The 26,728-nt window shown below is 40.1% G+C and overlaps 1 protein-coding gene across 1 annotated transcript; it reads left to right on the top strand.

Moving 5' to 3' along the window:
- The first annotated feature begins 18,236 nt into the window (after positions 1-18,236).
- On the top strand, positions 18,237-25,690 carry piwil1 (piwi-like RNA-mediated gene silencing 1). Its single transcript, XM_026321560.1, has 20 exons — positions 18,237-18,302; positions 18,457-18,547; positions 18,693-18,821; positions 18,925-19,139; positions 19,294-19,415; positions 19,534-19,614; positions 19,846-20,043; positions 20,201-20,309; positions 21,142-21,268; positions 21,609-21,726; positions 22,125-22,239; positions 22,337-22,524; positions 22,727-22,799; positions 22,970-23,170; positions 24,191-24,294; positions 24,401-24,471; positions 24,565-24,718; positions 24,985-25,110; positions 25,191-25,338; positions 25,574-25,690. Exons 1-20 carry the CDS (start codon positions 18,237-18,239, stop codon positions 25,688-25,690), a joined length of 2,553 nt encoding a protein of 850 aa, XP_026177345.1.
- Positions 25,691-26,728: the final 1,038 nt, after the last annotated feature.

Below are 26,728 nucleotides of genomic sequence, written 5' to 3'. Positions count from 1 at the left end.
TCTCTTCTCTTCTTATCAGCAGGGCATAGCAACATTTCTAAAGACACATCTGGCCTGGATTTGAAGTAGTTACATATTGACTGAAGCTGTTTTCTAAAGCATGAGAACATATTGTGTGGTATCCTGAGATTTTTCGGTGTTAAACAATCCTTACACTGTCAACAGTTTTGAGATGCTCGCACTCAGAGTCACGTCTAGTCTTGAATCTAAGCAATCACAAATTGACTTTTTTCTTGACGGTGCTGTCAGAGCAACAGGAAAACATGGATACTTAGAGTCACATGTACACCCATGTCACCCATTTGAGCCACATAGAAGAATATTAATAGATTGTCAGAAATGATTGTAAATGGAACTAGAAAGCATGAAGATACACTTTTAGAAAAAATAATAACATATGGTTTTGCAGTACAAGACGTATTCCACCTGTGTCTGCCTCACTTTCATATCTTTTTTAAGAGTTTGACACCTATGGTAGAGAGTCCTTTCTGGTCTAATAAAGTTTCAGAAATGTGGTAATGCTTTATCCCCGAGGGCATTCAAGTTCCAGCGTCAACCCAACCCATTTTAACAGTCAAAAGCACATGACTCACAACCTCTATGTGGCTGAATCAAAGTCAGCCAGTGTCTATTGATACTCTGAGTTGCGAAAAAGGTGTGAGTGCTTCTAAGAGCTTCAACAGAGGCCACCTGGATAACAGCCCCCGAGGTGTCTGGGAAGGCTGTAAATATAAATGACAGTTACCACCCCCCTCCAGGGCTTCTTCAGCCAAGCAGGCTTCACTTCTCTTCTTCTTCTCTCTTCAAAGGGAAAATACTGCTCAGAGCAAGGGCAAAGTATTGCAGGCAAGAAAGGTTTTCTTTTTAATTTTTTGGAAATCACACCACCTGTATATCACTGCAGTAAGGCCTTTAAAACTATAGATCTTATTTCATCAGAGCACAGGTCATCAGGATTGTCTTTTAGCAGAGTGAAACATCTTCCGCCTGGCCTTGCTGATCATTAACTCGTGTCCCTTATGATGACTCGTTTGATATTACCAAGCAGGGAATCACACCACAGCAATGTGACTAAGCCTGATCAATCTGAGACCCACTTATCTCCAAAGTCCACCAGGACAAATGTCGTCATTCTCACACTCACCCACTTCCTCCCTGTCTGTGTTTCTGCTGTGCTATGCTTAAGAAAGCAGTGTTTGTGTTAGCTTGTGATGTGCTGACATAAAAGAGCTTCTGCTTGTGATCAGTGTTGTTGAAATGGCATCAAACTTTTGATAACAACTTGATTTAATTTAATTTGACTTGTTAGCCCACAAGCCAGGATTGTCAGCTTCTCATACCAACTGAGCTGATGTTAAGATCCACTGTGGAGTTGAGCAGGATTACAAACATAAAGGTAAAATCACAGAACAATTAATCCTCTGCATGCTGCTGATTCAGATTTAGAAGAAAAGCAACAATGACACATCATCATCAGCCAAAACAGTCATCTCTTTTTAGTAAACAACTACAGCATCTTCCTGATACCATGCTGTTGTATTCAGGGCCGTAGAGGAATCTATGCACCTTCACTGTGTCTGCTGCCTTTGCAAGCGATCATAAAGTTCTCTGACACAGTGACATAAATCATGCTGCTGGATGACTGGCAGCTGAGGCAGCTTTTCTTTGATCAGCCTTTGTGGAGACGCCCCATGTCCTCATCCTCAGCTGCTCCAGCAACACCTGTTTACTAGTTCGGGCCTGTCTGTTTGGAAAGCCGTGCTTAGCCTCTCGGTGTCACAGACGCATACATGACGCACACACCAACATACACACATAGGAATTTGGCTGGTGCTCAGGGGTGGATGGGTTTCTTCCAACATGTATGCTCCTAATGTATGCTAGACCCATACTGACTCTGGTTTCTCATTAGACAGCTGCTCTGCTTTTTTTCTTGTTTTAGTTCTGCCACCTTTGGCTGTGCTAGAGAAGAAAAATAGCTGTTGGATCGTGACAAATGAAGCAGCTTTGTTTTCCTGCACAGTAACTTTGTGTAAAGGGGACACAAAAAAAAAAAAAACTTTTCAGAGTTTCACAGACAAAGTGTTACCATGAAACGCAATAAAAGCTCCTTTTTGTCCCAGAAGCTCTTCTGGTACATAAATACAGAATTCTGTAGATTAGGGTACAAGGAAGAGTGGGTGGGCTTCATGTTCTGAAGTGAGGTATATAGAAAAAAATCTAGGGCAATGTAAAAATACAGTATATATACCCAATCTCCAATAACAAGCTACACTAATCGCTCACAGACAGACAGTCTGCTGTAGAGGCATTTGTTCCCAACCACTGCTGAAGGTGAGAATAATTATACAAAAACCTGGCAACAACGAGTCCTCTCCCTGCAAGGCGGGGCAGGACTCTTTTTTTCAAATGCGTAATGAACTGCCTCGCAGGCTCACTGCTGATCAAACAAGTATTTGATAGTGGCTCTGGTTTGAAAGCGGACTGAATATGTTTATTTGCATATGGAAAAGTGAGTGACTTTGAGATGGAGGTCAGACAGATTAGTGTTAACTGACAGAGACCTGTGCAAACAAACACTCCCCCTGCATACAAGCAGGCAAGAGGCTCGCTTCCTCAGGCCTCTCAGAGGACTAGTTAGGCTGAATGCAACATCAGACAACACCGGAGCATGGAAACTCCTGTTACTTTTCAGACATTGCTTTTTGTATGACTCCTCCCTTCAGCTCCGCTCTCTTTTTATTCATATACTTTGGTTTTGTTGGTTTTGGTGCATGTGAAGGCATGCACACTGATAGCTGGCAAAAGATGTAAGAGATAATATTAATGATGGATGTTCAATTGACTGTAGTGAAAACTGCATTAGAGAATAAAATAACTACAGGGTACAGAAAGACACCATTAAGCGCTATCTTTAACGCGCAAAGCAGTAGTTTTGAGAAAGTGAGTGAATTCATACTATTTTCCAACAGCGTGCTAAATATGTACCTGTAGCCGGCTATCTTATGTTAGCATAAAGCTAGTGTTCTGTTCAGTTCAGTCTTTTACTATTTTGTCATCTTCAGAGCCAGGCCAGCTGTTTTCCTGTTTCCAGTCTTTACAGTTAACTGGCAGTTGGTTGTAGCCTTATATGTATTAAGAAAATATGATATCAGTCTTCCCATCTAACTGTAAGCCAGAATGCAAATAACCACGTTCTAAAACATCAAACTGACAAGTAGGACATGAGCTGAAGTCAACATCTGTGGGGTGGACATTGAAGTGGTGCCAGCCTACAAATATCTAGGCATACACCACTTGGACTGGTCACTGAACACAGACGTTCTATATAAAAATGGCAAAGACGACTTTCCCCCTAAGGCGGTGTAGGTTCTTTTGTAGGTAAAACATGTGCAGGAAGATGCTGCACATGTTTTACCTAACTATGGTAGCAAGTCTGCTGTTTTATGCTTCAGTCTGCTGGGGAAGCAGCATAAAGCTTAAGACTGCAAGGCAGCTGGACAAACTGGTGCAAAAAGCTGGTTCAGTGACTGGAATGAGGCTGGGCTCACTGGAGGCTGTGGTGCAGAGATGCACACAGACAAAGGTAGAGGCCACCCTGGAATACACTGACCCTCCCCTTCACTGCATCCTGATGGAGCAGAGAAGCAGCTGCAGTGGACGACTCACCTCAGTGAGCTGCAGGACTGAACCACACAGGAGATCCTTCATCCCCACTGCCATCAGGCTCTACAAAGCCTTAAACAATGGAAGATGATGACTGACTACTCTCACTATGGATTTACTAATTTACTACAAGACTACCTGAATCCTGAATTTCCCTTTGGGTGTGAATAAAGTTTATCTTAGCTGAGCTTAGTTGAGCTTAATTTATCGTATGATCCATGTGTTCCCTACCATCATAATGACAGATATGTAAAATGCAGCACAGCACTGTCAGACATAAGGAATTAGTATTACAAGTAGTGTTGGCATCCATGGGCTGTAACATGACTCATAAGGGACTAGATCGTGTGTTTCTCCATGGTGACTTAGTGAAAGACTCTATAATCTGCCACCTTCTTAATCCACACACCAAAGAGCCCTGATCATTTTAAAACACACTGAAAAAAAGCGGGGGTGAATTTGCTATATATAAGGACATTCATGTACCCACGCAGATAAACAGACACACACAAGCAATCTGGTTTGCAGTGATGCTTATGCATTAAAAATACAGACACAATACGTTTCTTTAGAGAATGACTGAATGAGTTACATCACATAAAGCTGCTTATTTATTCAGCTGTATGTATGTGTGAGTGCATGTGTATTTCTCTGTGTAACCATGCACTTGTTTGTGACATGTAAGTGGCATTTTTTTGGAGATCTTATGAAGACAGTGACAAGATTGATGCTGAAGTGGAGAGAGCAACCACAACAGGAGACTGTCTACATGTGTCTATATTGGTGTGTGTGTGTGTGTGTGTGTGTGTGTGTGTGTGTGTGAGGGTGTGTGTGTGTGTGTGTGTGTGTGTGTGCGTGTGTGTGTTTACAGGCAGTATAGGAGCTATAGAAGGACAGACAGAGGGAGCGAGATGATGACGGATCTGGCAGGGCTCATGAACACCGCTGAGAGAAAATGTCTGTGGTTCAAAGACACTCTCAGCAAAGTTAACAAAGAAAGATAGCACAGAGGGGGAGAACATAAAGAGAAACTACACAATCAGTTCACATAAAGTTGCAGAAAACATCCTGGCCCTGCTAGCAGAATATATTATATGCACACATTTGCGTATTTTTACATTAACTCTATGCACTGGACACTGACAAATCATAATACACAGTGTGTTACTGACATAAGTTAAAGTTTGACTGCATGATCTCATTTTTGTAGAGTTAATATGAAGCTGTGACTCATGTCAGCCAGTTAGCTTAGCCTAGAATACCTTAGAAACAGGGAAGGCAGTGATGGTTTTTGTATTTGGCTGGCACATCTGCTGTGGTGTTCAATTAGGTTTTTACAATTCAAAGTCATGTTTTTATATAGTTGGACTACACAAATACAATGTAAAACAACACACTTATACTATTTGTCAGCTTGCTTCTGTTTTTACTGTTCAGGTTTTGGCCACATGATACTTGGTCTGGCAAAAATCCTTTTGGTTTATTTCTTCTTTTTTTTTTTCTTACAGCATCAAGTTAATATGAATAGGCACCCACAACACATAACATGTGTTGGTCTACAGTGGTCCAAGATAATGTCCCATTTTGCTTTATGTAGTGACGGGACTGGAAGCAATTTGGGATAAATACCAAGGAATAGTTGAAGAAATGATAAATGACTTTATTGTTAGGGTTTGACTGCATCTGATGCTAGAGCATGTGCTGCTTTGAGTAATCAAGGTACAGCATGGCAGAAGAATCTTGGTTTCCTGGACACTGGTGGTTGGCCCAGATTGTCTGGTCCTGATAATAGTTATGGGAGTGATGGCAGCGGCGACTAATCTACACAGAGTAGGGGTCAGGACCCACTTATCTGGCCTGAGTGGAAAATAATGGCCCACTTTAAGGACCAGTCTGTGATTGCGCTATGACAACCCAGTTGAAACACTGTTGCCCCACTGCTGTCTTTGTTTATATAGTGACTTACTGGCATTTTTTCACACTGAAATATATTCCCTGAGCTTTTGATGTAAGATTTGAGGCTGCTTGAGGTTTGTTTATATTCATCAACTTGTCAACACTTGAATAAAATTGCTCTTGTACTTTTAGCTAAGATTGGTTAGGAAAGTTTCCAAAAAGATTTACTTCATTCTGCTTGTCAAAATCTTCATGTACAGATGTGAGCATAGGCAGGATTTACACGGTCAAACAAGAGAAACTGATTGTAGCCCATAAAACAGCTGTCAGGAGAACGAGAGGCCCAAGCCGAAGGCATTACACTCTGTGGTAAAGGGTGTTCCTCAAAAACATTCAAACTATGTGTCCACATATTTACTGCACAACAACTGCACAGTATGCTTATGAATGTTTGCTGTACAATGGCAGACATGGTAATGAAGAACTAAATATAGTTCTCTGTTTTGATCAGCCTCAGGTCATGGACAACACTTTGAACCACCATAGATAGATTCACAAAGTCACATAAAGACAAGCCTCTGTTCTTCAAAGGAGAGAAAGGAGCAGAGCTGCAGACAATTAAAAAAGAAACACCTGAGCATGTAGATGGTGCTGCTGTAGGAATGCTGCCCTGGTTGCAGGCAGTACCAGGAGTTTGCTGACGTGCTAAAGAAACATATTACATTGTTAATGGTGTCCAGCATTTCTGGCTCAGTGGTCTTGCCCTAATCACTGTCAGATGGGTGCAAGTAACCCTTTGTCAGCCCCACTCATCATGTTCCAAAGTTCCTTTTAATTTAAATGTAAAGAAGATGTTAAGTAACATGAAATGTAAAAGTAGTTATTGCTTCTGGTTTAAGGCTGCTTTGGTCAGGTTTGTATTATGTTGAGCCTTTCAATCAATTATTTCTTAGAGCTTAGTGTTATATTTTGTAAAAAGACACACATCGGTGTGGGGAGTAGGAAAAGTCCCAGCAAGTATTCTCACATACATAAGGGCACGTTAGTATTGTTCTAAGACCAACTTGAAAAATCCTGAACCTATCCTTTAATGAATTACAACTGTGGCATATTGATAAGAGGCATTTCCTGTACAATTAACTAAATAAACCTTTTTTTATTTGTCTCCTAATCATACATATATGTCTGTCTTTCCAAATAACCTCTGGTATGTGCCAAGGGATGTAAATACCCCCTGGTTGGGAATCACTGCTCTAGCAGACAAGAAATTAAGAGAATCTACTCTAAACTGGGAACAGGAATGCACGTGCTCTGATTAAGTACTGTTTAACCCTGTGGAATCAGTGCTTCTGGTCTGAAAGCAGCAAGAGGCTAAAAGCAGGTCAAGCAAGGTCAGAAAGGACAGCGAGAGCTTCTTATGTGAGTCGGACACTTTTGAGGACCACTGCAAGGGGCACTGAGTCAGTTCATTGATATTCAAGGATTTGACCCGCTGACAACAGGGATGTCACCGAGGTTAAGACAGCCGTGCCTTTCCGTATTGTGGTGGGCCTAAAAGCCAGGGGGTCTCCCAGCCCCCTCAGCGAAGTTGTCATGGTGAGCAAATCAGTCCAGCAGCACTATGTCACACTCATGTGGGCACATTCTCTCTTTCTTCCTCTCTTTTATTTCTCTGGCTTTCTATCATGCTGCTTCACAGAGGGAGCTGCAGAAGAGAGCTTTCTGTCCACTGACAGTGCCTGGAGTGTCATGGACATCCCCATACATATACAGTGCAAAGACGAGCAGGCTCTGAAAATCCAAGGGTTATTCTTTTCCAAAACACATGACAGCTGATCTATTTCCTCTCTGCTGTGGGATCTGAGTGAGTGTTTTGTATAAAAAGACAGCTCAGGTCAGGTGGTGAATATGTAGTGCAGGTCACTAACTCCAAAAAATACATTTCATTCCACAGCTGGAGCAAAGAACTGTGGCACCAGCTAAGCCTCAATCCAAGTGGCATCATGTGCATTATTAGTTTGAGCACCTATGGTAACCGTATACTAGTCTGTTTAACAGTCATCAGCCACAGTAACACTAAAGTTCACTGATAAGAGCAAAAATCAGTCAACAGAAATTAATCTCATTCACTCACAGTAAATACATTTTTCATAAACTTACTATGTCTTCTAATGGAAAACAATTGACTGATGTTTGGCAGTGAGCCTCTGTGGTGTCTTGTTGTCACACAAATATGTTCCTAGACCCAGTGTCAAGGAGATTAGGCTGAAGGGAAAATTGCAGCTGTATTTAGCGGTAGAGCTGGTGAGTTACTGCTCTCAGGTGATGGGGCATGTCTGTGCCTCACCCCATCTGAACCTGACAGCTGCTGTGGCTGGCACTGTAATTATAGGAGGTTAGGTATAAATCACAGAGCAAAAGGTGGGAGAGAGGGAGATGTGCTAGAGTTATAGGGAGAGTGAGGGATTGTGAGACAGAGAAAGTAAAGAGAGAGAGAGACTAGTATAGCCTCAGGGCCAGAGGAGGTCCTGACGCTCAGAAAAAATGCCATTCCCTTCTAAATGCTCTCACCCCCAATCCCTTCTTTCACTTTCTTCTTTTTTCCCTTTTTCCTCCATGCTCCCAAATAGTGAAACAGCAACACATCTGTGTCTTAGGGTCCACATCCTTCCTGTGGCTGTGGCTGTTGGACTCTGCTGGGTCATTTATTGGTTCTGCGGGTTCCTGATTACACTACACTCCTTCATCCTACACACTTTAAAGCAGTAAGAACTAGACCACAGGAAATAATGGTAGTAACTGCCGATGTAAACCAATGCCAGTCTTCTTGTTTTCGTTTCCCGCTGAATCCTACTGAAATTTTTGATTCTCTACAAACTGCATCACAACCAGCCTCCTAGCAGAGACCAAATTTATTCATGCTTTATTAGGGGAATATACTTCTGTCATATTTTTTGACAGACAGGTGTCTTTGGAACAGAAATATACAGTACAATATGAGGTATAACACTGTGTTGTTGTAAGCAGTAAGGAAAAAGAGGAGAGACATGCACCAATGGTCCCAGCCAGAATCATGTCAATATACAGTACTAACAACTTAGTCACCAGGACCCCACACCATTTATTACTGACTTAAAGGGGCAATCTATTTCTACCATAAATTTGGTGGGCTTATAAGGTACAGATCTAAAAAGAACATTCAATATCAGACCAAAAGACCAGCCCTAGTACCAGTCCCTTTTGTCACCTAGTTTCGGAAGTATTGATCCCTACACTCATGATAATACACACTGCTTTTTTATTAATCTGTAACATCAGTTTTATTATTATCAAAGTTTAGAAAGATCCCACAGAAGATATTACACAGTAGATTAAAAAAAAAGTAGTGGTCATAAGCACATGTGCACCAGTGCTTGGTGCTGTAACTGCCTAAACATAATCATAAAAACTAATAAATACTGATAAAATACTAAATAATACTGTAGTAGCAACAGTTGGAGAATATTGAATGATCAGATATTTGGCAGAAAAAAAGCTTGTCTGTGAACATTATCTGTGACCTATGTAAACACATGATGTATCATATCATCAGTGCATAACCTGAAAACTTAATCTGGTCTAATTACACCTGATTCAAAACAGATTTGCTATTGTCTAAAAGCAGAAGAGTTTTCTGTTCGACACGATTATCAGCTGACACTGACAATACACTTTCAAAAATAAAACTGTTTTATAATTTGACATCACTGTGGTGTGATTTGGGATAAAATGACTGCTTTGTTAATGTTAGGGGACCTTTGTCGTGCTGGTTACAATAATAACTATTTAGTTACAGTCAGAGAAATGCAAAATAAACAGCAACGTCACACTACTACTCCTGATCGCGGTGGACCAGTTATCTCTAAAAGATAAAGATATGTTGTTTTAGGGCATTGACTGAAATAACCAAAGCTCTCATTTGTCCTGGGAGGAAATTTCAAATGATGAAATGCTGCCATAATATTGCATTCATCAGGGGGGGAAAATCACTTCCATTCATGTAGATAGGTAGTAAAATTACTGGTGTGTTCGTTTCATTGTATTCACGGTGAAAAAAGGACCTCATCTGAATACATCCAATAAAAGCTGCAAAATGTTTGATCAGTCAAATACAGTGCATTAAAAATAGTGATAAAGGACGTCTTTGATCTTGATCTCTACCTGCTTTCCATAAGGAAAAGAGTTTTCAAGGTCTTTATAAAATGAGAGAGGAAAAAAGAAATATCCTTACAAGGTCTAAATGTGGGCAGCACAGTGGATGAGTGGTTGGCACTGTTGCCTCATAGCAAGAAGGTCCTGGGTTCGCAACCCAGCCTTTTTGTGTGGAGTCTTCATGTTCTCCCTGTGCTTGTGTGGGTTTTCTCCAGGTACTCCAGTTTCCTCCCACAGTCCAAAAACATGTATGTCAGGTTGATTGGTGACTCTAAATTGCCCATAGCAGTGAGTGTGAGTGTGTGAGGTTGTTTGTCTCTATGTGGCCCTGTGATGGACTGGGGACCTGTCCAGGGTGGACCCCTGCCTTTCACCCAGAGAGAGCAGGGATAGGCTCCAGCAGATCCCTGGGACCCTGGTTAGGAATAAGAGAATAGAGAATGGCTGGATGGTCTAAATGTGTCAGAGAGGCATACCAATCATAACATATAGCATGTGTCATGGTGTTTCAATTTATACAGCCAGCTGTATCAGCAATGATCAACAGGCAATATCTTCTGTTGGAGGGCAAATCTCTATACAGTGTCATTTCATCCTTTGAGCTGTGAAATGGGGAGTCTGCAGGCAGCTGAATTATAACATATAGAAATAAATATATCTCTGCCACAAGCTGCAGTACTCCATCCATACCAGGCAAGATGCTATCATGGCACTGAAGGTCAGTACTCCTAATGAAAAGATAATTTTTGCTAAGAATGCAATCACAGTTTTTACTGTTTAATGCCAAAGACAATAATGTGACTTCCACTGATACATAAAATCATCACTAAGAAGCTTTTAACAGGTTCCAAGGACCAAGGCTTACTTTTTAAATAAAATATAAACAAGGGAAATATCAAACCCATTAATCTTTCATTAAGCTCGCCGGATAAAAAAGAATCGCTTAAAGTATCATTCGTTACCATCACTGCAAGTGCAAAAGCCCCCTGCTAACATCAAAGGCTTTTCAAAGAAACAGAGCGGGAGAGAGTCAGTTAGCTGAGTTTGGCTGAGCACCAGCTTGTGGTTGGGTTTTAATTTCAACTGACTCATAGTGCCACAGAGGAGGAAATGGGGATCCTGTTGATAATGGGTCCTGTGGCATCGAGGCCTTTTTGAGTAAACACTCACATAAACAATGTGCTGCAGATTCAGCCTGGATGCTGACAAAGGTTAAGAGCTCATCCTCATCTTGCACAAGTCTTTGTGTCATAGAACAAAACTTTTCATAACCAAAGAATGAGGAGAGTCCATGCACTGCACACACACTTGTCTGGCAGGAGCAGGAGGAGTGGTTGGCATGTTTGTGAGGGCGATGTAACAGTACTCTTTAGAAACAGACTGATCCTGTTTTATATGTTTGGGTGGAGCATGTTGGCACTGCAAGTCTTTGCTGCAACTGAGGAACGAAGAAAACTCCTCTAAAATATGATTCTTATTTTATTAAACCATACATTTACATACGTGTGTTTATATAGGTATATATACCTGGGAGACATAATGATGCTTTTGCTGACATTCTGTCTTTTCCATTAGCTCTCTGGCAGTCATTTGAAAGCACTAAAACAGCCTGGCAGTGATGCCAAGTAGGTTAATAACATGCAGCAGATTAAGGTTTTGGTATAGCTCTGCACTGCTACTATACTGAAGAACTGATTTACTATGGGAATAAAATACAGATATCCCAACATATTTTCCTGACCTGCATCCCTGTGCTGAGGTACATCACCATCAAAATACAGTGACACATTAATTTCTGTCCACAGTACACAAAGTAAGAAAAGCAGCCTTACTTCAGAGGCCCAGTATATTACATGAGTTAGTCATGGCTCATACTGAATTAAACATGGGAAGAAGAGTTTCTTTTTATCTACAGCCAAAGTGCTAAATCTGACCACTGCAACTGATACTCGCCCACTTCAAATCCTCCCTTTGATAGTGAAAACGTAGGCGCTTCAAATGTATCAGTCTGTCCTCATTTTTTAATGGATTTTAGTCACAAACACTGGTTGATGTTTACAGCTGAAAATAAAATTATACAAAAGCACTCTTCCGCCTTGCTGCCTACAAAGCAAATGTTTTATGGTGAGATTTTGGTTACTCTTTCATATCTGTAATTATTCTTAGTTTGCTGTACAGGTACATTTAATCTACCAACAGCAGTGTGACAGGTTCCCTCCAGGTCATCTCTGATAGGTGCAATAATAACTACAGTGGACATACATAGGCTTGTGTGATCTTCCTGTTTGTTTTGAGTTGGGTGATAGTTAGATAATGCTCTGTTCAGCTCAAACATGTCACAGATGTGTGTGGGATGTACAGGACTCATCGTTGCTGGTGCAGAGTTGTGATATTTTTAGACAGGCAGGGATAAAAGCCTAGGGTCTGTGGCTAATGAGATACCAAGGTAGTGGGAATGATGGTTTTAATTACTGCTCAGGACTGGTCTAAAGGGGGCGATTGCTGAAGAGCATGCTGAGTGTCCTAGGTTGGGAGTTCAGCCCAATGCCTGTCCTGCTGTGTCTGGCTGCCTTTGATGCTCACTCCCCTCTGCTTTATTCCTGCATCGTGCTTATTAGATTCTCTGCTGCTGATGCTTCACTGCACCTTTGTTCTAACCAATTCTTTGGACAAAGAGAGGAATAACCACTGAGATTTCAACTTCAAACCCCCAGAAAGTTTTAGCGATGCAGAAGGCAACTTAATCTTGGAAATAAAAGCTGTAGTGCTCCCATTGGGTGGTGGCTCTCTGGCACAGGGGAGATTGATTGTGAGTTTGCTTAGAGTAGATACATTTATTTTTTTTAAAAATTCAGGAGTGCAAGGTGAAAAACTAAAATGAACGTTAAAAACACCAAATGCTTCTGTGATGAGAAAACTGAATTGGGGAAGATTCCTCCCTGCTGTCCGCTCAGATTTCACAGGGGAGAAATCTACAGTAGATTCACAGGCAGACTCTGAGTCCTCCGTCTCCACGGCTGCACCCAGCAGGAGGGTGTTGCTATGTGTCTTTCCTCTGTTCTCCTGCAGCCCAGCTCAGGACCAACCCTTGTTGACTTTTCAGAGATCACATGAGGCTGGCTCAGAGGGGGCTCTGCCGCTGCAGGACTGTGCTATGGTCAACATGGGCCTCCCCCTACTCCTCCTGCTGCCTTTACCCCCTGCCTCTACAAAAAAGCCTGAGCTGATATTTGAACACACCAATTATATTCACAAGCACATTTTAAAAATTGCCCTAATCCTTTAATGTTACTATGTTCTCTTAGCAACATTACTAGGTGCCCAACTTTAGTCAGTGGACAAACTGACTTACATTTTTTCTACCTAGAGTTCCTGTGTCTGTGTACACAAACAATTTCTAACAAGTCAAGGCTATCAGCCAGAGGTTTCTGTTATCAAATCAAGAGGAAACTGTATTTGCCAAATTCTCTACCAAAGTGCAGAATGAATGGGATATGGCCTTGGCATTTGTGCTTGCAGGAAGTGTAAGGGGTTGAATCGTTTATGAAAAAAAAGGGTTATGTATTTTGAAAGCCCTAACAAGAATTTGTGTGAACATGTTTAAGGTTTGGATTTTATGTAAGCTAAAGCAATTTTTTAAATGTTGTTTTTTAAAACTATGTGATCATAAGTTGGATATAAATCCTTGAAATCATAAGCACATACTGGTCTCTGTTCCTGTCTTAGCCCCTGTTTAGAGTCACTTTGACTCACAAGTTCTTGGGTGACACATAGAGAGTCAGAGTCAGAGACTCACACTCACATTCACAGCTACCGGTAGTTTAGAGTGACCAATTAACCTAACTTCAGCCTGCATGTCTTTGGACTGTGGGAGGAAGCCAGAGTACCCAGAGAAAACCCACACAGGTATGGGGAGAACATGCAGACTCCATACAGCTAGACCTCTGGGTCAAACCTGGAATATATACACTATATATATGGGTGGGTTTTCCGAACCCACTTACAATATATATTTATTCCAGGTTTGATAATAATATCAATATCATATATATATAAATTATGAACACCACCCTCTTTGATATATATATATGTATATATATATATATATATATATAATTTGATCTGTCACATAAAGCAGCACATCAAAGTATTTAAGATTAAACAAAACAAATTGAAGAAACAGTAAAACTATTTATATTGTTATAAGTATTATAGGTTTATAGTATTATTATTATTATAAGTATTATAAGAACTGTATAAAAATAATGTTTGTTGTTGACATTAGACTTGAAAACAGTGAACAATAAGAGACTGATCATGAAAACAAAAAGTTTAATTAAATGTCCACTGAAGTCACGACGGCGAAAGAGGGTGGTGCTCAAATATTTTTATAGCCTTTGGGTTTTATTTGTAGCTATAGCGGGCTACAATTTATGGCTGATTAATAATGTAGGGCAACAAAGTTTTTCATCAATAAATGCAGGGAAAACTCAAATGTTTGGGAATAACACTATTTCTTGTGGTATTTTCATTGAGAATCTGCTTACAAATTATTTTCTCATTCTGATGGAGGACTTCTACTGAGAGTAAGCTTGAGTGAATTTGACAACACCAGCTGTTCGCCATCACTTACGAACCATGAAACTGTTATAGTGTTTTCTGTCTTTATTATAAATAGAACACCAGTTTGTTTAAGATTTAAAATACAGTATGCTTGGTTTGTCTACTTATTCTCCATGGGCTTTAGAAAGCCATCGTATAACCGTTTATGTGTGTATGTGTGTGTGATGCAGTGCCTGGGAACACACTGGTGCAGGGCAGATTAGATTCCACAGCAGGCAAGAGAATAATCTAATTTTCCTAACCCACTTACTGATATTACGACGGAGTCGCCTCCTTCTCTGTGTTCACAGTTAGACCTTCAAACTTACTGGGACCACCGTGATTAATATAGAGTGAAAGCTTTGATTCTCTTTAACTATGAATACTATACCAACATTATGGATCAATAGAAAAGCATGTTCATAATAATGACGCTGATAACGGCATCCTTGGTGTGATGAGAATAACATAAGAGTGAAAGGTGTGTATTCAGTGAAAGTGCAGTCAGTTTGATATACTAACTGTGTTGCATGTTTCCTTTCATCAGCTTTGGGCCGTAGTCTCTCACAGAGCATGATTAGTGTAAGCGTGGAATTCACACTGCTGGGGGCTGCAGGGCAAGCTTGAAGCCTGAAGCGCATTCATCAGTGTCCCTGGCAGGGTGCACCTTTCTCAACCTCACACTGCTCAGCTTGCAGCCCTCTCTCTGCCCATGTTTCTTCTTTCTTGCATGGCCTTTGTTGTTTTTAAGAGATAGGGTGGTTTTTGAAAAAAAAAAAAAAAAACCAAAACAAAACAAAAAAAAAAAGCAAAAAAAAGCTTTTCTTCTTTTTCAACAAAGCTATACTGGACCATATTGTTCAGCATGCTGACAACATAGTATTAGTAGTTGTATGTAATATTCAGTTACAGCCATAGTCTGACTGGGCGGGCTAAACATTTTTTAAGTGAGGTCAGTATGTGGTCCAGCTATTGCATTGCGTGTTGTTAATACGTACTGTATTGAACAGAACAGTGGAAAACAACACAGGGTATCAAATCAGTATTGCACTGTCCACAGCTGCTTCTGGTTGTGTGTGTGTCGGTGTCAGTGGTTGCTGCCTGGCAGGCTCAGGTGGCTGCTGTCAGAACTTTACCTGAAACTGGACGTTTAAGAAAACACTAAATGTTGATAATTGCTCATGACAGAAAATAGCTAAATCACTCAATGCACTAAAGAGCTTGATAGGAAGATCTGATAGTGCTCAGATAGGAATTTATTCCAAAACCAAACAGAATATAGATTTTTTGTTATTGCATCCGTAAAAGTATATATACAGAGAAGAAATATGTTTATTGGACCTATTCTAGGCAATGTCCCTCCTGCCTTCACAAACTCAGTCTATGTTTGCAGCTGTAACTGTTCACATTCTCATGAAGAAATAGAAATGTGTATTTTTGTGTCTTTAACACGTCTCGATGTGACTTTCACAATTTTTCTCAATTTGTCTTGATGACACTGATGTTCCTGAATTTTTTCATCTACCTCCCGTCTTCTTCCAACAGGTAAACAGTGACTGAAGCAGGTCCTCGCAGACTGGTCCCTTAGGTCTGAATCTGTAATCACTCTTAGATCTCAGACATGAAAGATATACATCTTTCTAAAAATGCCCTCTGAGTTGCCAAGTTCTGTTTCAAATGTAGGAAGTGCAGAAGAGAGGAAAAGTTTGGAGAAAAATAATAGCTCGTAATTGGGATTTTTTTACTTTTTAGAAAACCATTCTTACATTTTTGAACCATTAATATTTCATCCTGGTCATAAGTTAAACTTGACAAGAAAGGGAATGATCAACTCCATAAACAAGTCCTTCTTAGATTTGGAGCAAGTCTCAAAGCCATAATTAGGCTAATTGTAAAGGGGCAATACACAATCAGTACAATCAGTTAGTACCTGTAAGAAAATCATGGTTACATTTTTATTTCATTCATACCCTCAACCTGAATCCATTCATTTACAGCCTGTTTTATTTGCAGGTCTGCATGTAAAGCTAAACTTGGAATCACAAATCATTCTTTCACTTTAATTTCAGATTAAGATCTACTCTGACAAAAGGTCTAAGTGATGTTTTAGTATATGCTCCTACTATTATCACACTGAACTGTCTTCTTGACTGAAAAAGCTGAAACTGGACCTTTCTCAATTTGTTGATTTATAAAAACCAGCAACATTTGTATCAGACACTGAGCAGTAGGTGCTGGTGGCACAGAGATCCCTGCCACAGTGTATTTACCATACGAGCTCTGCTGCCACCCAGTGGTCACAATTGAGATCGCACTGTTAAAAATCCCTCCGCTTAAAAAAGTAGTTCTTAGAGTTCTCTGAGGACTTTATTTTTTCAGTAACCCTTCAGTGACATCTTCTTTTGATTAAAATTGAACAACCGAACTTGTAGAAGATCCAAGTATATTATTTAAATTGAAGAAATGTCTTAATGGAGTATTAAAACATTTACACGCGTATTAATCTTCTAGGTGAAGAAGCCTATAAGTGAATTGGCGCATTTCTGGCTCGTCCTAACCGCATGTGCAACCTTGGCATAATTTAGTCATTTATATTCTTTAGAGGTAAGTAACGCATTTCAATTTGACAACAATATTTGTTCGTTCTTACAAGACATTTTACGAGTGAATTTGACCTAAGGTTAGATGTAACTGAAATGACGCCGGCTTCAGACAGCAAACTCCAGAGTCATCGTTTGGAAATAAAAGTTATCAAGCTAGCTAACTTTGGCGAAACGAGTTAACACGAGAATCACCTTACTGTAATTGAAAATGATCTAGCGTTATAGAAGTTTGTCAACATTAAAAACTAACGTGTCCATTTAGTACGCTGTGAAAGGAAAAAGGGTCGTTAAAGCTAGTTGGCTTAGTTAGCATGCTGTCGTTAGCTAACTCTAGCCATTAGCAGGTGGATCCATGAGGTCCCCGGGCCCACCTGTGGCCCGACCTATAGAAAGATATGTTTTCAGATGTGACCTATAGAAAGATATGTTTTCAGATGTGTTACCGAAAATCTTTGGCCAAATTTGGAAAGTCGCCATGAGGTCTGCAGGAGTTAAAACCACTGAAGTTTCATCATGCAGCTTTGGCATTTTGATAGCGTCTGTGTATTATAGTCATATCATTTGACTTTTAATTTCTTTTATTTAGTTTAGTGGTATTCATGTACTCAGCTCATAAAGTGTTTTAACACTTTTGAAATAAATAAATAAATAAAATCCATGAAATGCCGCTGACTAAGAAGCTCATGTTGTGTAATTTGGGAGTATGTTCTTTTTAATTGAAAGCTGTTATGTTAATTGACCACGTGAGACATTAACCAAACAGTGCAAGGTTTATAACTTCAAATATAAAACCTTATAAGAAAAAGAGCCTGAAACCCTTTTTAATAAGTTAGTAATGACTTTTATGTATTTGTTATCAAAAGCATATTTAAATGAGTATTTTGCAGCCATATTTTCCTACCCACCTTGGACTGTCCTGTTGCAAAATCTTCCTCAAACCCATGTTCGTGCTGTCGCAGGTGCATGCAGGAAACCCACTCTCACTTACTATCATCTCTCCAATGGACATAACAGATGTCCCTCTGATGATAGGGGGGAAGGGGGGAGGGGGATATATATATATATATATATATATATATATATATATATATATATATATATATATATACATTTTTTTTTTTTTTTTTTTTTAAATCTGTGACCTGAAACTATTTATTTCAAATAATGACAACAAAAGGTCAAGTGTACCGTATGTCTACGTTAGCTCATTGCTCCTTGTGTTAATTAACCTTAACAGTGAACTTTTTGTTTCCAGCTGCACTATTTGAGTCTCCAAAAATGACTGGTCGGGCACGAGCAAGAGCCAGAGGCAGAGCACGTGGGCAGGAGACTGCACCTGGGGCTGTAAGAGCATAAAATACTGAACTGGCATATAATACTTTCTTCAAAGTAGATGAACAGAAGAGTTTCTTATTTCAAAGAATAGACTTTCCTTAACACTGTACCACTGTTTTTTGTTGTTTTTTTAAATTTCCCCTTGACGAGACAGGCTAGAGAGAGTGCATTAGTATCTGCCCCTCCACCTGCAGAGGGTGAGCTGGTCGGTAGAGGGAGGCAGCAAGGTGCTCCAGGACCCTTTTCTGCAGAAGGTACAATCAGGCACACATTTAGTAGTTAGTCATTTTGCCATGCCAATCCCTAAAACATTGTATATTTGTATCTGTTCCCAGTTTTAAAGGTATGTGTTTTATTTTTCATCACCTAGTCCTCACATTCTTAATTTGCCTTTTTTAGCTGTTCTCCAGATTTCAGCTGGATTTCAGCAGGTGAAGCTTGGAGAAAGAGGAGGGCGTCGCCGGGATTTTCATGATACAGGGATTTACACTAGGCAGGCTATGGAGCATGTTAAGGAATCAAAATCTGGTCTGTCATCATTCTTTTAAATTAACATGCCTTAAGGAAATGTACATTTTATGGTTAATGGAGAGGATTACAAATTTTTCCTTAAAATTTTGCATTTCCTCAGGAACAACTGGTTCTGCCATTCAGTTGAAGGCAAACTTCTTCCGCATCTTGTCCCGCCCACAGTGGGTACTGTATCAGTACCATGTGGACTTCAATCCCCCAGTGGAGTCCCGTCGCCTGAGATATGTCCTCCTCTTCCAGCATGAGGAAACACTTGGCTCAGCACGTAGCTTTGATGGAGCTCTACTTTTTATGCCTCACAGACTGCACAACAAGGTACTCTGATAGTTCTTTCTTAGGTTATACACACACAGGGGAAGAGAAACATTAAAAGTAGTCTGAGGTATGATGTCCTTAGAGTTGCTTGCATCTGCTAGACCAGACTGGCAGTTTAGGTGACATTTGATTTTCTGCTGTGCGTTGTGTTTAGGAGACTGTGCTCTGCAGTGAGATGAGGAATGGAGAGAAGGTTCAGATAACTGTCACCCTGACAAATGAACTGCCACCAACATCACCAGTGTGCATTCAGTTTTACAACATCATATTCAGAAGGCAGGTTTTCTAGTTATGAGTCTTTCAGACTTGTGCTAAGTGTAAAGTCCTTTAATGTTAGGATATGAATGAGATTGTATTTGGAAACCTCCAAAAGTCACCTTAATTATTTCTACAGGATTTTGAGAATTCTTAATATGCAGCAGATTGGACGCAACTACTACAACCCCAGTGATCCACTCAATATCCCACAACACAGGTATATTAATTTTCCTCATTATTGTTGTCTTTACATAACTGATATCACCCCATTATAAAAGGTCATCTTTTGTGTTAATTTTAATTAGAAAATATATTAACTATCCCCTTGGGTGTATTATGACATCTATATAAATCCACTCCTAGGTAAAGTAAATTGTTACCCAAGCTGGGAATGTGTGCTAGTTTTCTGTCCTTCCTCTTTATTTATTTTGTTTATTTTTAAACCTAGGCTGACCATCTGGCCGGGCTACACCACTACCATTTTGCGGTACGAGTCATCCATCATGATGTGCACTGATGTGAGCCATAAGGTGCTGCGCAGTGAGACAGTCCTTGATGTCATGTTCAACCTGAGGCAGCAGTATGGAGATGACCGCTTCACTGACATTTGCACTAAGGAACTTGTTGGACTGATTGTCCTCACCAAGTAAGATCCAGTTTCTTTCACATATTCTTGTATTAATATTCTGATTTTTTTTTTTTTTTTTTTATAATACTAGGTTTGAAGATGGGATTATATCATTTTTAAAGCTTTAAAATGTAACTGTTAACTAATATCACTATTTTCACTGCTCAATTTTTAGGTACAACAACAAAACGTACAGGATTGATGACATTGCATGGAATCAGACACCCAGCAATACATTCAAGAGAGGGGATACTGAAGTTTCCTTCATGAACTACTACAAGGCTGTAGGTGTCGTGCAGTGTTAATTTCGTTGAGGTATTTTCGTTATAATTTTCGTCGACGACAAGTTTTCACTGACGAAAACGAGACGTTAACTAAATAAAAATTAAGTGATGACGACGAAAACTAAATAAAAATATATTGACATTTTCTTGACTAATAAAAACGAGACAAAAATGTGAGTGAGTGACGTTTTTAGAAAAGATCCAATCAGAATCAATCTTCTTAGACGCCCACGCACATTTGAAAAGTAACTGATCCACCTAGTGATGTGGGATGCGCGAGTACACGACATCATCATAGCCTACACTGGGTTTCTGTCTGACTTAAACTATAATGAAATGGAAACAGCTGGAGAAAACAAAGAGAAGATATATGGGTCAGTTTCACGTTTGACGCAATGTCATTACTGCTAAATACAGTTTTTCTCTTAAATATTTTGGAGTTGCACTTTTGCTTTAAAGAATGAAGAATGTCATATGCAGGTTATTAATAATGCGTATCTAATTTTTGGTCTTTTATGGAAAGGCCATATTCTATATGTATTTAATGAAACTTGTTTTTCATTTAACTTTAATTTAGAATATTTTGTATATTACAATAGTTTAACTAAATTACACTTAAATTAAACCCAATATATTTTAGTCGACTAAAATCTTATGCTATTTAGTCAACTAAACTAAACACTGGTGTTGTGCAGTCAACACAAGTGATGTAACTGGGAAACTATTTGCCACAATCCTTTCTGCTTCAGTAAAGGACTCAGATTGGGATAGAGCAAAAATTATTAGTGTCCTTGTCACTTTTTTTCAAAAATTTTGTTTTATTGGTTCTAAGCAATATGGCCTGGAAATCCAAGATGAGTACCAGGTGCTGCTGGTCAGTTATGTGAAGAAGATGAGTCCTGCTGGAGGTCCCCATCCTGGTCCGGCACTGCTCATCCCAGAGCTGTGCTACCTTACAGGTTGGCACCTAATCTTTCACTATTTGACTCTTTATCCAGGCTTAAACATCTTTGAGCTAATTTGATCCCGCCTCGCACTGAGCGCACTGACTTTACTTTAGGCTTTAATATGTTTAAAAGCAACTGAAAAAAGCACAAATGTCAGGCCATGTCAAAACTTGTCCAGGGTCCCAAAACACCCTCAGACCCCAGAGGGTTAAATACACAGCACAAGGGGGCAGCACACTAGTTAACAGTGATTTAAAGCCTTTAAATTCAGCAAATCTACTTCCTGTTTTAGATGTAACCTGTGGTGAACTAATGTCATTAAGTGAAATTTATGAGGCTTGATATTTGATAGGTCTGACTGATAAGATGCGAACTGACAGAAACATCATGAAGGACTTGAGCGTACATACCAGACTGTCTCCAGACCAGAGGGAAAGACGCCTCAACAGTTTTGTCACTAATATACAGAGGTAGGCGATAATCAGTGTTAACTGTATTTGTGCCAATGGCGTCATAATCAGAAAAACACTAATTTACATCAGCTGAGATCCAGGTGTTAAAAGGAATTCATGAATCAATCTGTTTAACAGATAGTAATGCAAATGTTATTTCAAGGCCTTCAAAATCCTAGTTCTGAGGTGACACTGGGACGCCACAATTTTTTTTCCAATGCTGTAATTTATCTAAATATTTGTTTTTCAATTGATCGTGAAGGCACTTTGTTTTACCTGCCACTTCTGCTCCTCTTGGCAGCTTGAGTAATTAGTCTGCTCACATGCACAGAATTCGAAATGGAAATTTTTCCTTTTGACCTTTTCAGGCAGTATAATCCCATGCTGTGATTTAAATCCTGAAAATTATTTCATAGGAATGCTGACGCACAGGCAGAGTTGGATAAGTGGGGACTCCGCTTTGATAAGGAACTCCTAAACCTGACTGGCAGAGTCCTTCCAGCAGAGAGGATTTTCCAGGGATCAAGATCGGTATAATGTGCTTGTGGTTTAATAAATCTGTTCTTTTGAGTTAATTAAATAGATTTTCTATGATATTAATTGAAACATTAACATATTTGTCACCTAGTATGAGTACAACCCTGTGGGAGCTGACTGGGCCAGAGAGATGCGTGGAATACCACTGATCAGCGCTCCTCCACTGAGTAATTGGCTCATCTTTCACACTCGCCGTAACAGCCATGAAGCCCAGTCCCTCCTGCAGACACTCATGAAAGTCTCGGGTCCACTCGGTGTCCGCATAGATAGAGCTGTCATGTGAGTTTAATAAGTACATTGTATTACAGTCTTAAACAGGGTTATTTCAATTTAGAGTTGGATGTTCATTGTTACATAACCAGTTTATTGTCCAAATAAATGTTATGTTGATTTTTGGTCATATCATTGTTCTGTTAGTTAAGTCATGTAAGCCTTTTTTTTTGTTTTGTTTTTTTGTTTTGTTTTTTTCTTTTCTCCCCAGGATTGAGTATGAGGATCGTCAGGAGTCTCTCCTAAGATCTCTGAAGCACAATGTTGGACCCCAAACACATATAGTAGGTGACTAAATATAAAAGAACCACAGAGCAAGTCACTTTTCATTCCTTATGTTCAGTTTCTAACATTTCTTGTAAATCATGGACGAACATGTCATTGTTTTTGAGGTGTAGAGATGTCTTGAATCAGCAAAACTGTATGAAACATTTCAGTGTTTTCCTTTTTTAAGGTGGTGGTGGTCCTGTCTAGCAGCATGAAGGACAAGTACGAGTGTGTCAAGAAGTACCTCTGCGTGGATTGCCCCACTCCCAGCCAGTGCGTGTTGGCCCGTACCATCAGCAAACCTCAGGCACTCATGACTGTGGCTACCAAGATCCTACTGCAGATTGCCTGCAAGATGGGAGGAGAGCTCTGGAGTGTGGAAATCCCTGTAAGTCACGAACACCCCAGGGCATGTAAAGACACACAAATGGCTAATAATTTGTGGAAAAAGGTAGCTCAAACGTTGTATATGGAGGAGAGCGTCTGTCGTAAAAGATATCCGATTACCGCTGTATTGTAGTTTCTGTCAGATTCCCACAATGCTTAGTGCACATAACGTGCTGCAGTGGGAGGGAGTAGTTCCAGTAGTTCTGCAGTTGAGTTTCTTGTGGAATATGAAATGTCCTGACAAGAACTAACTTTGTTCTCCCCCTGCACCTCGGGAAAACTTGCAAATTTCTCTGTTCTTACGGAGTATGTATCAGGCTTAAGTCTTTTTCTATTCAATACAGTTAGAAGTTAGTCTGAAATCTCATGGATTGACATCAAATTTCAGGGGGCGGGCCAGTGGACACAAAATAAACTAATCCGGGAAACCAAGGATATGACACAAGCACAGCGACAGTGAGGCCAGTATCAACAAAAAAACCTAGCCTAACATGGTGTGCGGTAGAGACGCTAGTGAATGACTGTTTTTGTTGTGTAAACATGAGAATACATGGTATTACCAGTTCTGTGCATATTTTTGCACGGAGTAAACAGCAGAAGCCCCTTCTAAAAAGATTTGCAGACTTGGGGATGTCAGTGAATATGAATATGATTCATTACATAAAGCCTGCCCCATTGCGGTTTTGCTCGGCTCATTTAAAGCCAGAGGAAGAGACTCTTTAAGACGGGGGCTCCAGACCTGTCTCTGTCTGCATCTTCCTACAATCAGAACCTGTATGGCAAATGTGGCTGGTTCTGCTTTGCTGTATTTTGCAAACTGGGACAGTGGCTTCTGGCTTATTTGCTGTCACTTTGATTTATGTTTTTTTTTTTTTTTTGTTAATCAGCCCTAGATTCTAAATCTAGAAAGTTGCATCCATATGTTGCTCATAGTTTCTGTGCAGATCGGGGGAAGGGTTAGGGAAGTACTGATAAATGCTGTTCTGTGACAGAACTGGACATAACTTGTGTCTTTGTGCAGCTTAAACAATTGATGGTTGTGGGCATTGACTGCTACCATGACACTACTGCTGGGAAAAGGTCAATTGGAGCTCTAGTAGCTAGCCTCAACCAGAGTATGACCAGGTTAGTATCTGCCAGTGTTTCCATACTGTACCTAGCTAGGTCTACAGTCAGAATTAGGTTGAAACGGGTTTCATGACATCTGTCTTACCTTATTTATTTTCTCAAGATGGTTCTCAAAGTGTGTGCTGCAGCAGAAAGGTCAGGAAATCATGGACAGTCTGAAGATGGCCTTAAGGGGCAAGTTTAACTTTAAAATTACACAAATATATATTTCATTCCACACTTTTCAACAATTTGAGCTCAACTTATCATTTTGTGTTTTGTTTTTAGCTGCACTGAAAGACTATCTGAAATTCAACAACTGCCTGCCTTCCCGCATCGTTGTGTACCGAGATGGAGTAGGAGACGGCCAGTTGCACAGTGTGGTCAGCTATGAGGTTGCACAGATCATGGACTCCATCAGCTCTATGGGTCATGACTACATGTGAGTGTGTTTTTTTGGGGGGGGGCGGGGTTAAAGCCATCTTAAAAGCTTTTGCTTAGAAGCTATGAAATCTCCAATGTGGATGTGCTGACATCTCTGAAAACACTGAGAACAGCAGGTGCTGCAGCACAGATCATGCCAAACACTGATAAACTGATATACATTCTGGTTTGAGTGTGGTATTTTGTGTACTCATTTCACATTAGTTGCAGAATGCCCAGTAAATGGCCGGTTTTTGATGGAGACTCTCAATTTGCTCATCTTAGGCCCAAGCTGAGTGTGGTGGTGGTGAAGAAACGCATTTCCAGCAGGTTCTTCACTTTAATCAATAACAAAGTGAACAACCCTCCCCCAGGCACCGTCATCGACTCAGAGGTCACCCGTCCAGAGTGGTACGTTTATAGGTTGTTCCTGCATTGTTTTATTTATTCAGAAAGACCAGCAGCCTACAGATGTAGCCTTTGTTTTCCAGGTATGACTTCTACATTGTGAGCCAGGCTGTCCGTAGTGGAAGCGTCTCCCCAACCCACTACAATGTCGTGTATGACACCAGTGGACTGAAGCCTGATCACATGCAGCGGCTTACCTACAAGCTGTGCCACATGTACTACAACTGGCAGGTAGGCTGCACGATAACATGCTAGATGGCTGTAGTGGTATGGTTTGATATGCCACCACAGATGATGTGTGTTTCAGTACAGGAGTGCTGGGTATAATCTGAATTTCTATTTAAAAATAAAAATCAGCCCCAGCATTTTTTTTTTTTTTTTTTTTAAATTTGATTGGGGCAACAATGATGCTAAAAGTGATTTTTATTATTTAACAAGCCCCCTCCACCCCTTATTTGTTTTTTAGGGAGTCATCCGAGTGCCTGCTCCATGCCAGTACGCCCACAAGTTGGCTTTTCTTGTGGGTCAGAGCATCCACAAGGAGCCCAATGTGCAGCTGGACGACTTGCTCTTCTACCTGTGAAGATAAAAATGGGCAGTTTGGTGCAGATATCAGTTAGCTTGTTGACAACTGTATATGTTTATAAACTTCTGATTTGACTGTTCTGACAGCTGTCACTTAGAGGTTCAACATCAGTTAGTGGTTTGTGCACAGTAAAATTTCTTAGTTTCAGACAGCAGGTCATTGTTGTGTTTGCTCCTATTCAATTAGTACTAAGTTAATGGGGGTGCTTGCCTTGTTAAAGAAAAAAAAGAGACTATCTTTGTTTTCTCCAAAGGAGAGCCTGGCATCTTTGTTTAATCAGTTTATTGTACATGGTAGTTCATATGTGTGGAACACCCCCCCCACACACAAAAAAGGCTTAAGGCAGCTTTTAGGTCAGGGATGGGGATGAACTGTCCCCAAGGTCCACTGTCTTGCTTGTTTTCCAACTGTTTTTGTCCTTTCCGCTTGTCACTGTCTCCCATCTGTCAGCAGTGGGATAAAAATGGACAGTTCGCTGTGCCTGAACTAAGTCCTCATTATATCTGTTTATTTGTTCTAATAAATCTGTGTGGTCTGTCATGTCTTTACTTAGTTGCTGTAAATCAGACATGCAAACGTTAGAAAATATCAAATTTATTAGACTTTTTTTCTTTAGAAAAGATTGCACATGCACACCCACACAGTAATTTGTAACCATCAATACAGGCTGATAATTCTTACCATAAAGCTAGCACACAATTGCAGAGTTTTAAACAATATGGTCTTCAAGACACCATGGGGAGAGCTTGCACTGTTTGATTATAAAGTTAAATGTACAAAAAAGGCAGTTTGAAAATCAAGTATAAACATTTAAAAACAAGTTTACAAATGGACAAAGTACAAAAAGAGCAACAGTCACTCAAACTGAATTCGAAGCAATGACATGGTCCATAAAGAGAAGGTGTACGTCAGGTCAATGCAGGTTATTGTGGCCGTACAGCTGAGAATTGTACAGAAAATATTACAGAATGTTTTGCATACATTCTTGTTTGGCAGTTTCAGTTCAACTCGTGTATAGAAAAAATAGAATAGGCT

This window comes from Mastacembelus armatus, chromosome 9, assembly GCF_900324485.2.
Source record: "Mastacembelus armatus chromosome 9, fMasArm1.2, whole genome shotgun sequence".
Taxonomy (NCBI): Eukaryota; Metazoa; Chordata; class Actinopteri; order Synbranchiformes; family Mastacembelidae; genus Mastacembelus; species Mastacembelus armatus.
This window is presented reverse-complemented; position numbering and strand designations above follow the sequence as displayed.

Coding starts and splice junctions, on each gene's coding strand:
- piwil1 (XM_026321560.1), top strand. CDS start 18,237: ATGACTGGTCGGGCACGAGCAAGAGCCAGAGGCAGAGCACGTGGGCAG. Junction 20,310..21,141: donor TCATGAACTACTACAAGGCT/GTAGGTGTCGTG, acceptor ATTGGTTCTAAG/CAATATGGCCTGGAAATCCA. Junction 21,269..21,608: donor AGAGCTGTGCTACCTTACAG/GTTGGCACCTAA, acceptor GATATTTGATAG/GTCTGACTGATAAGATGCGA.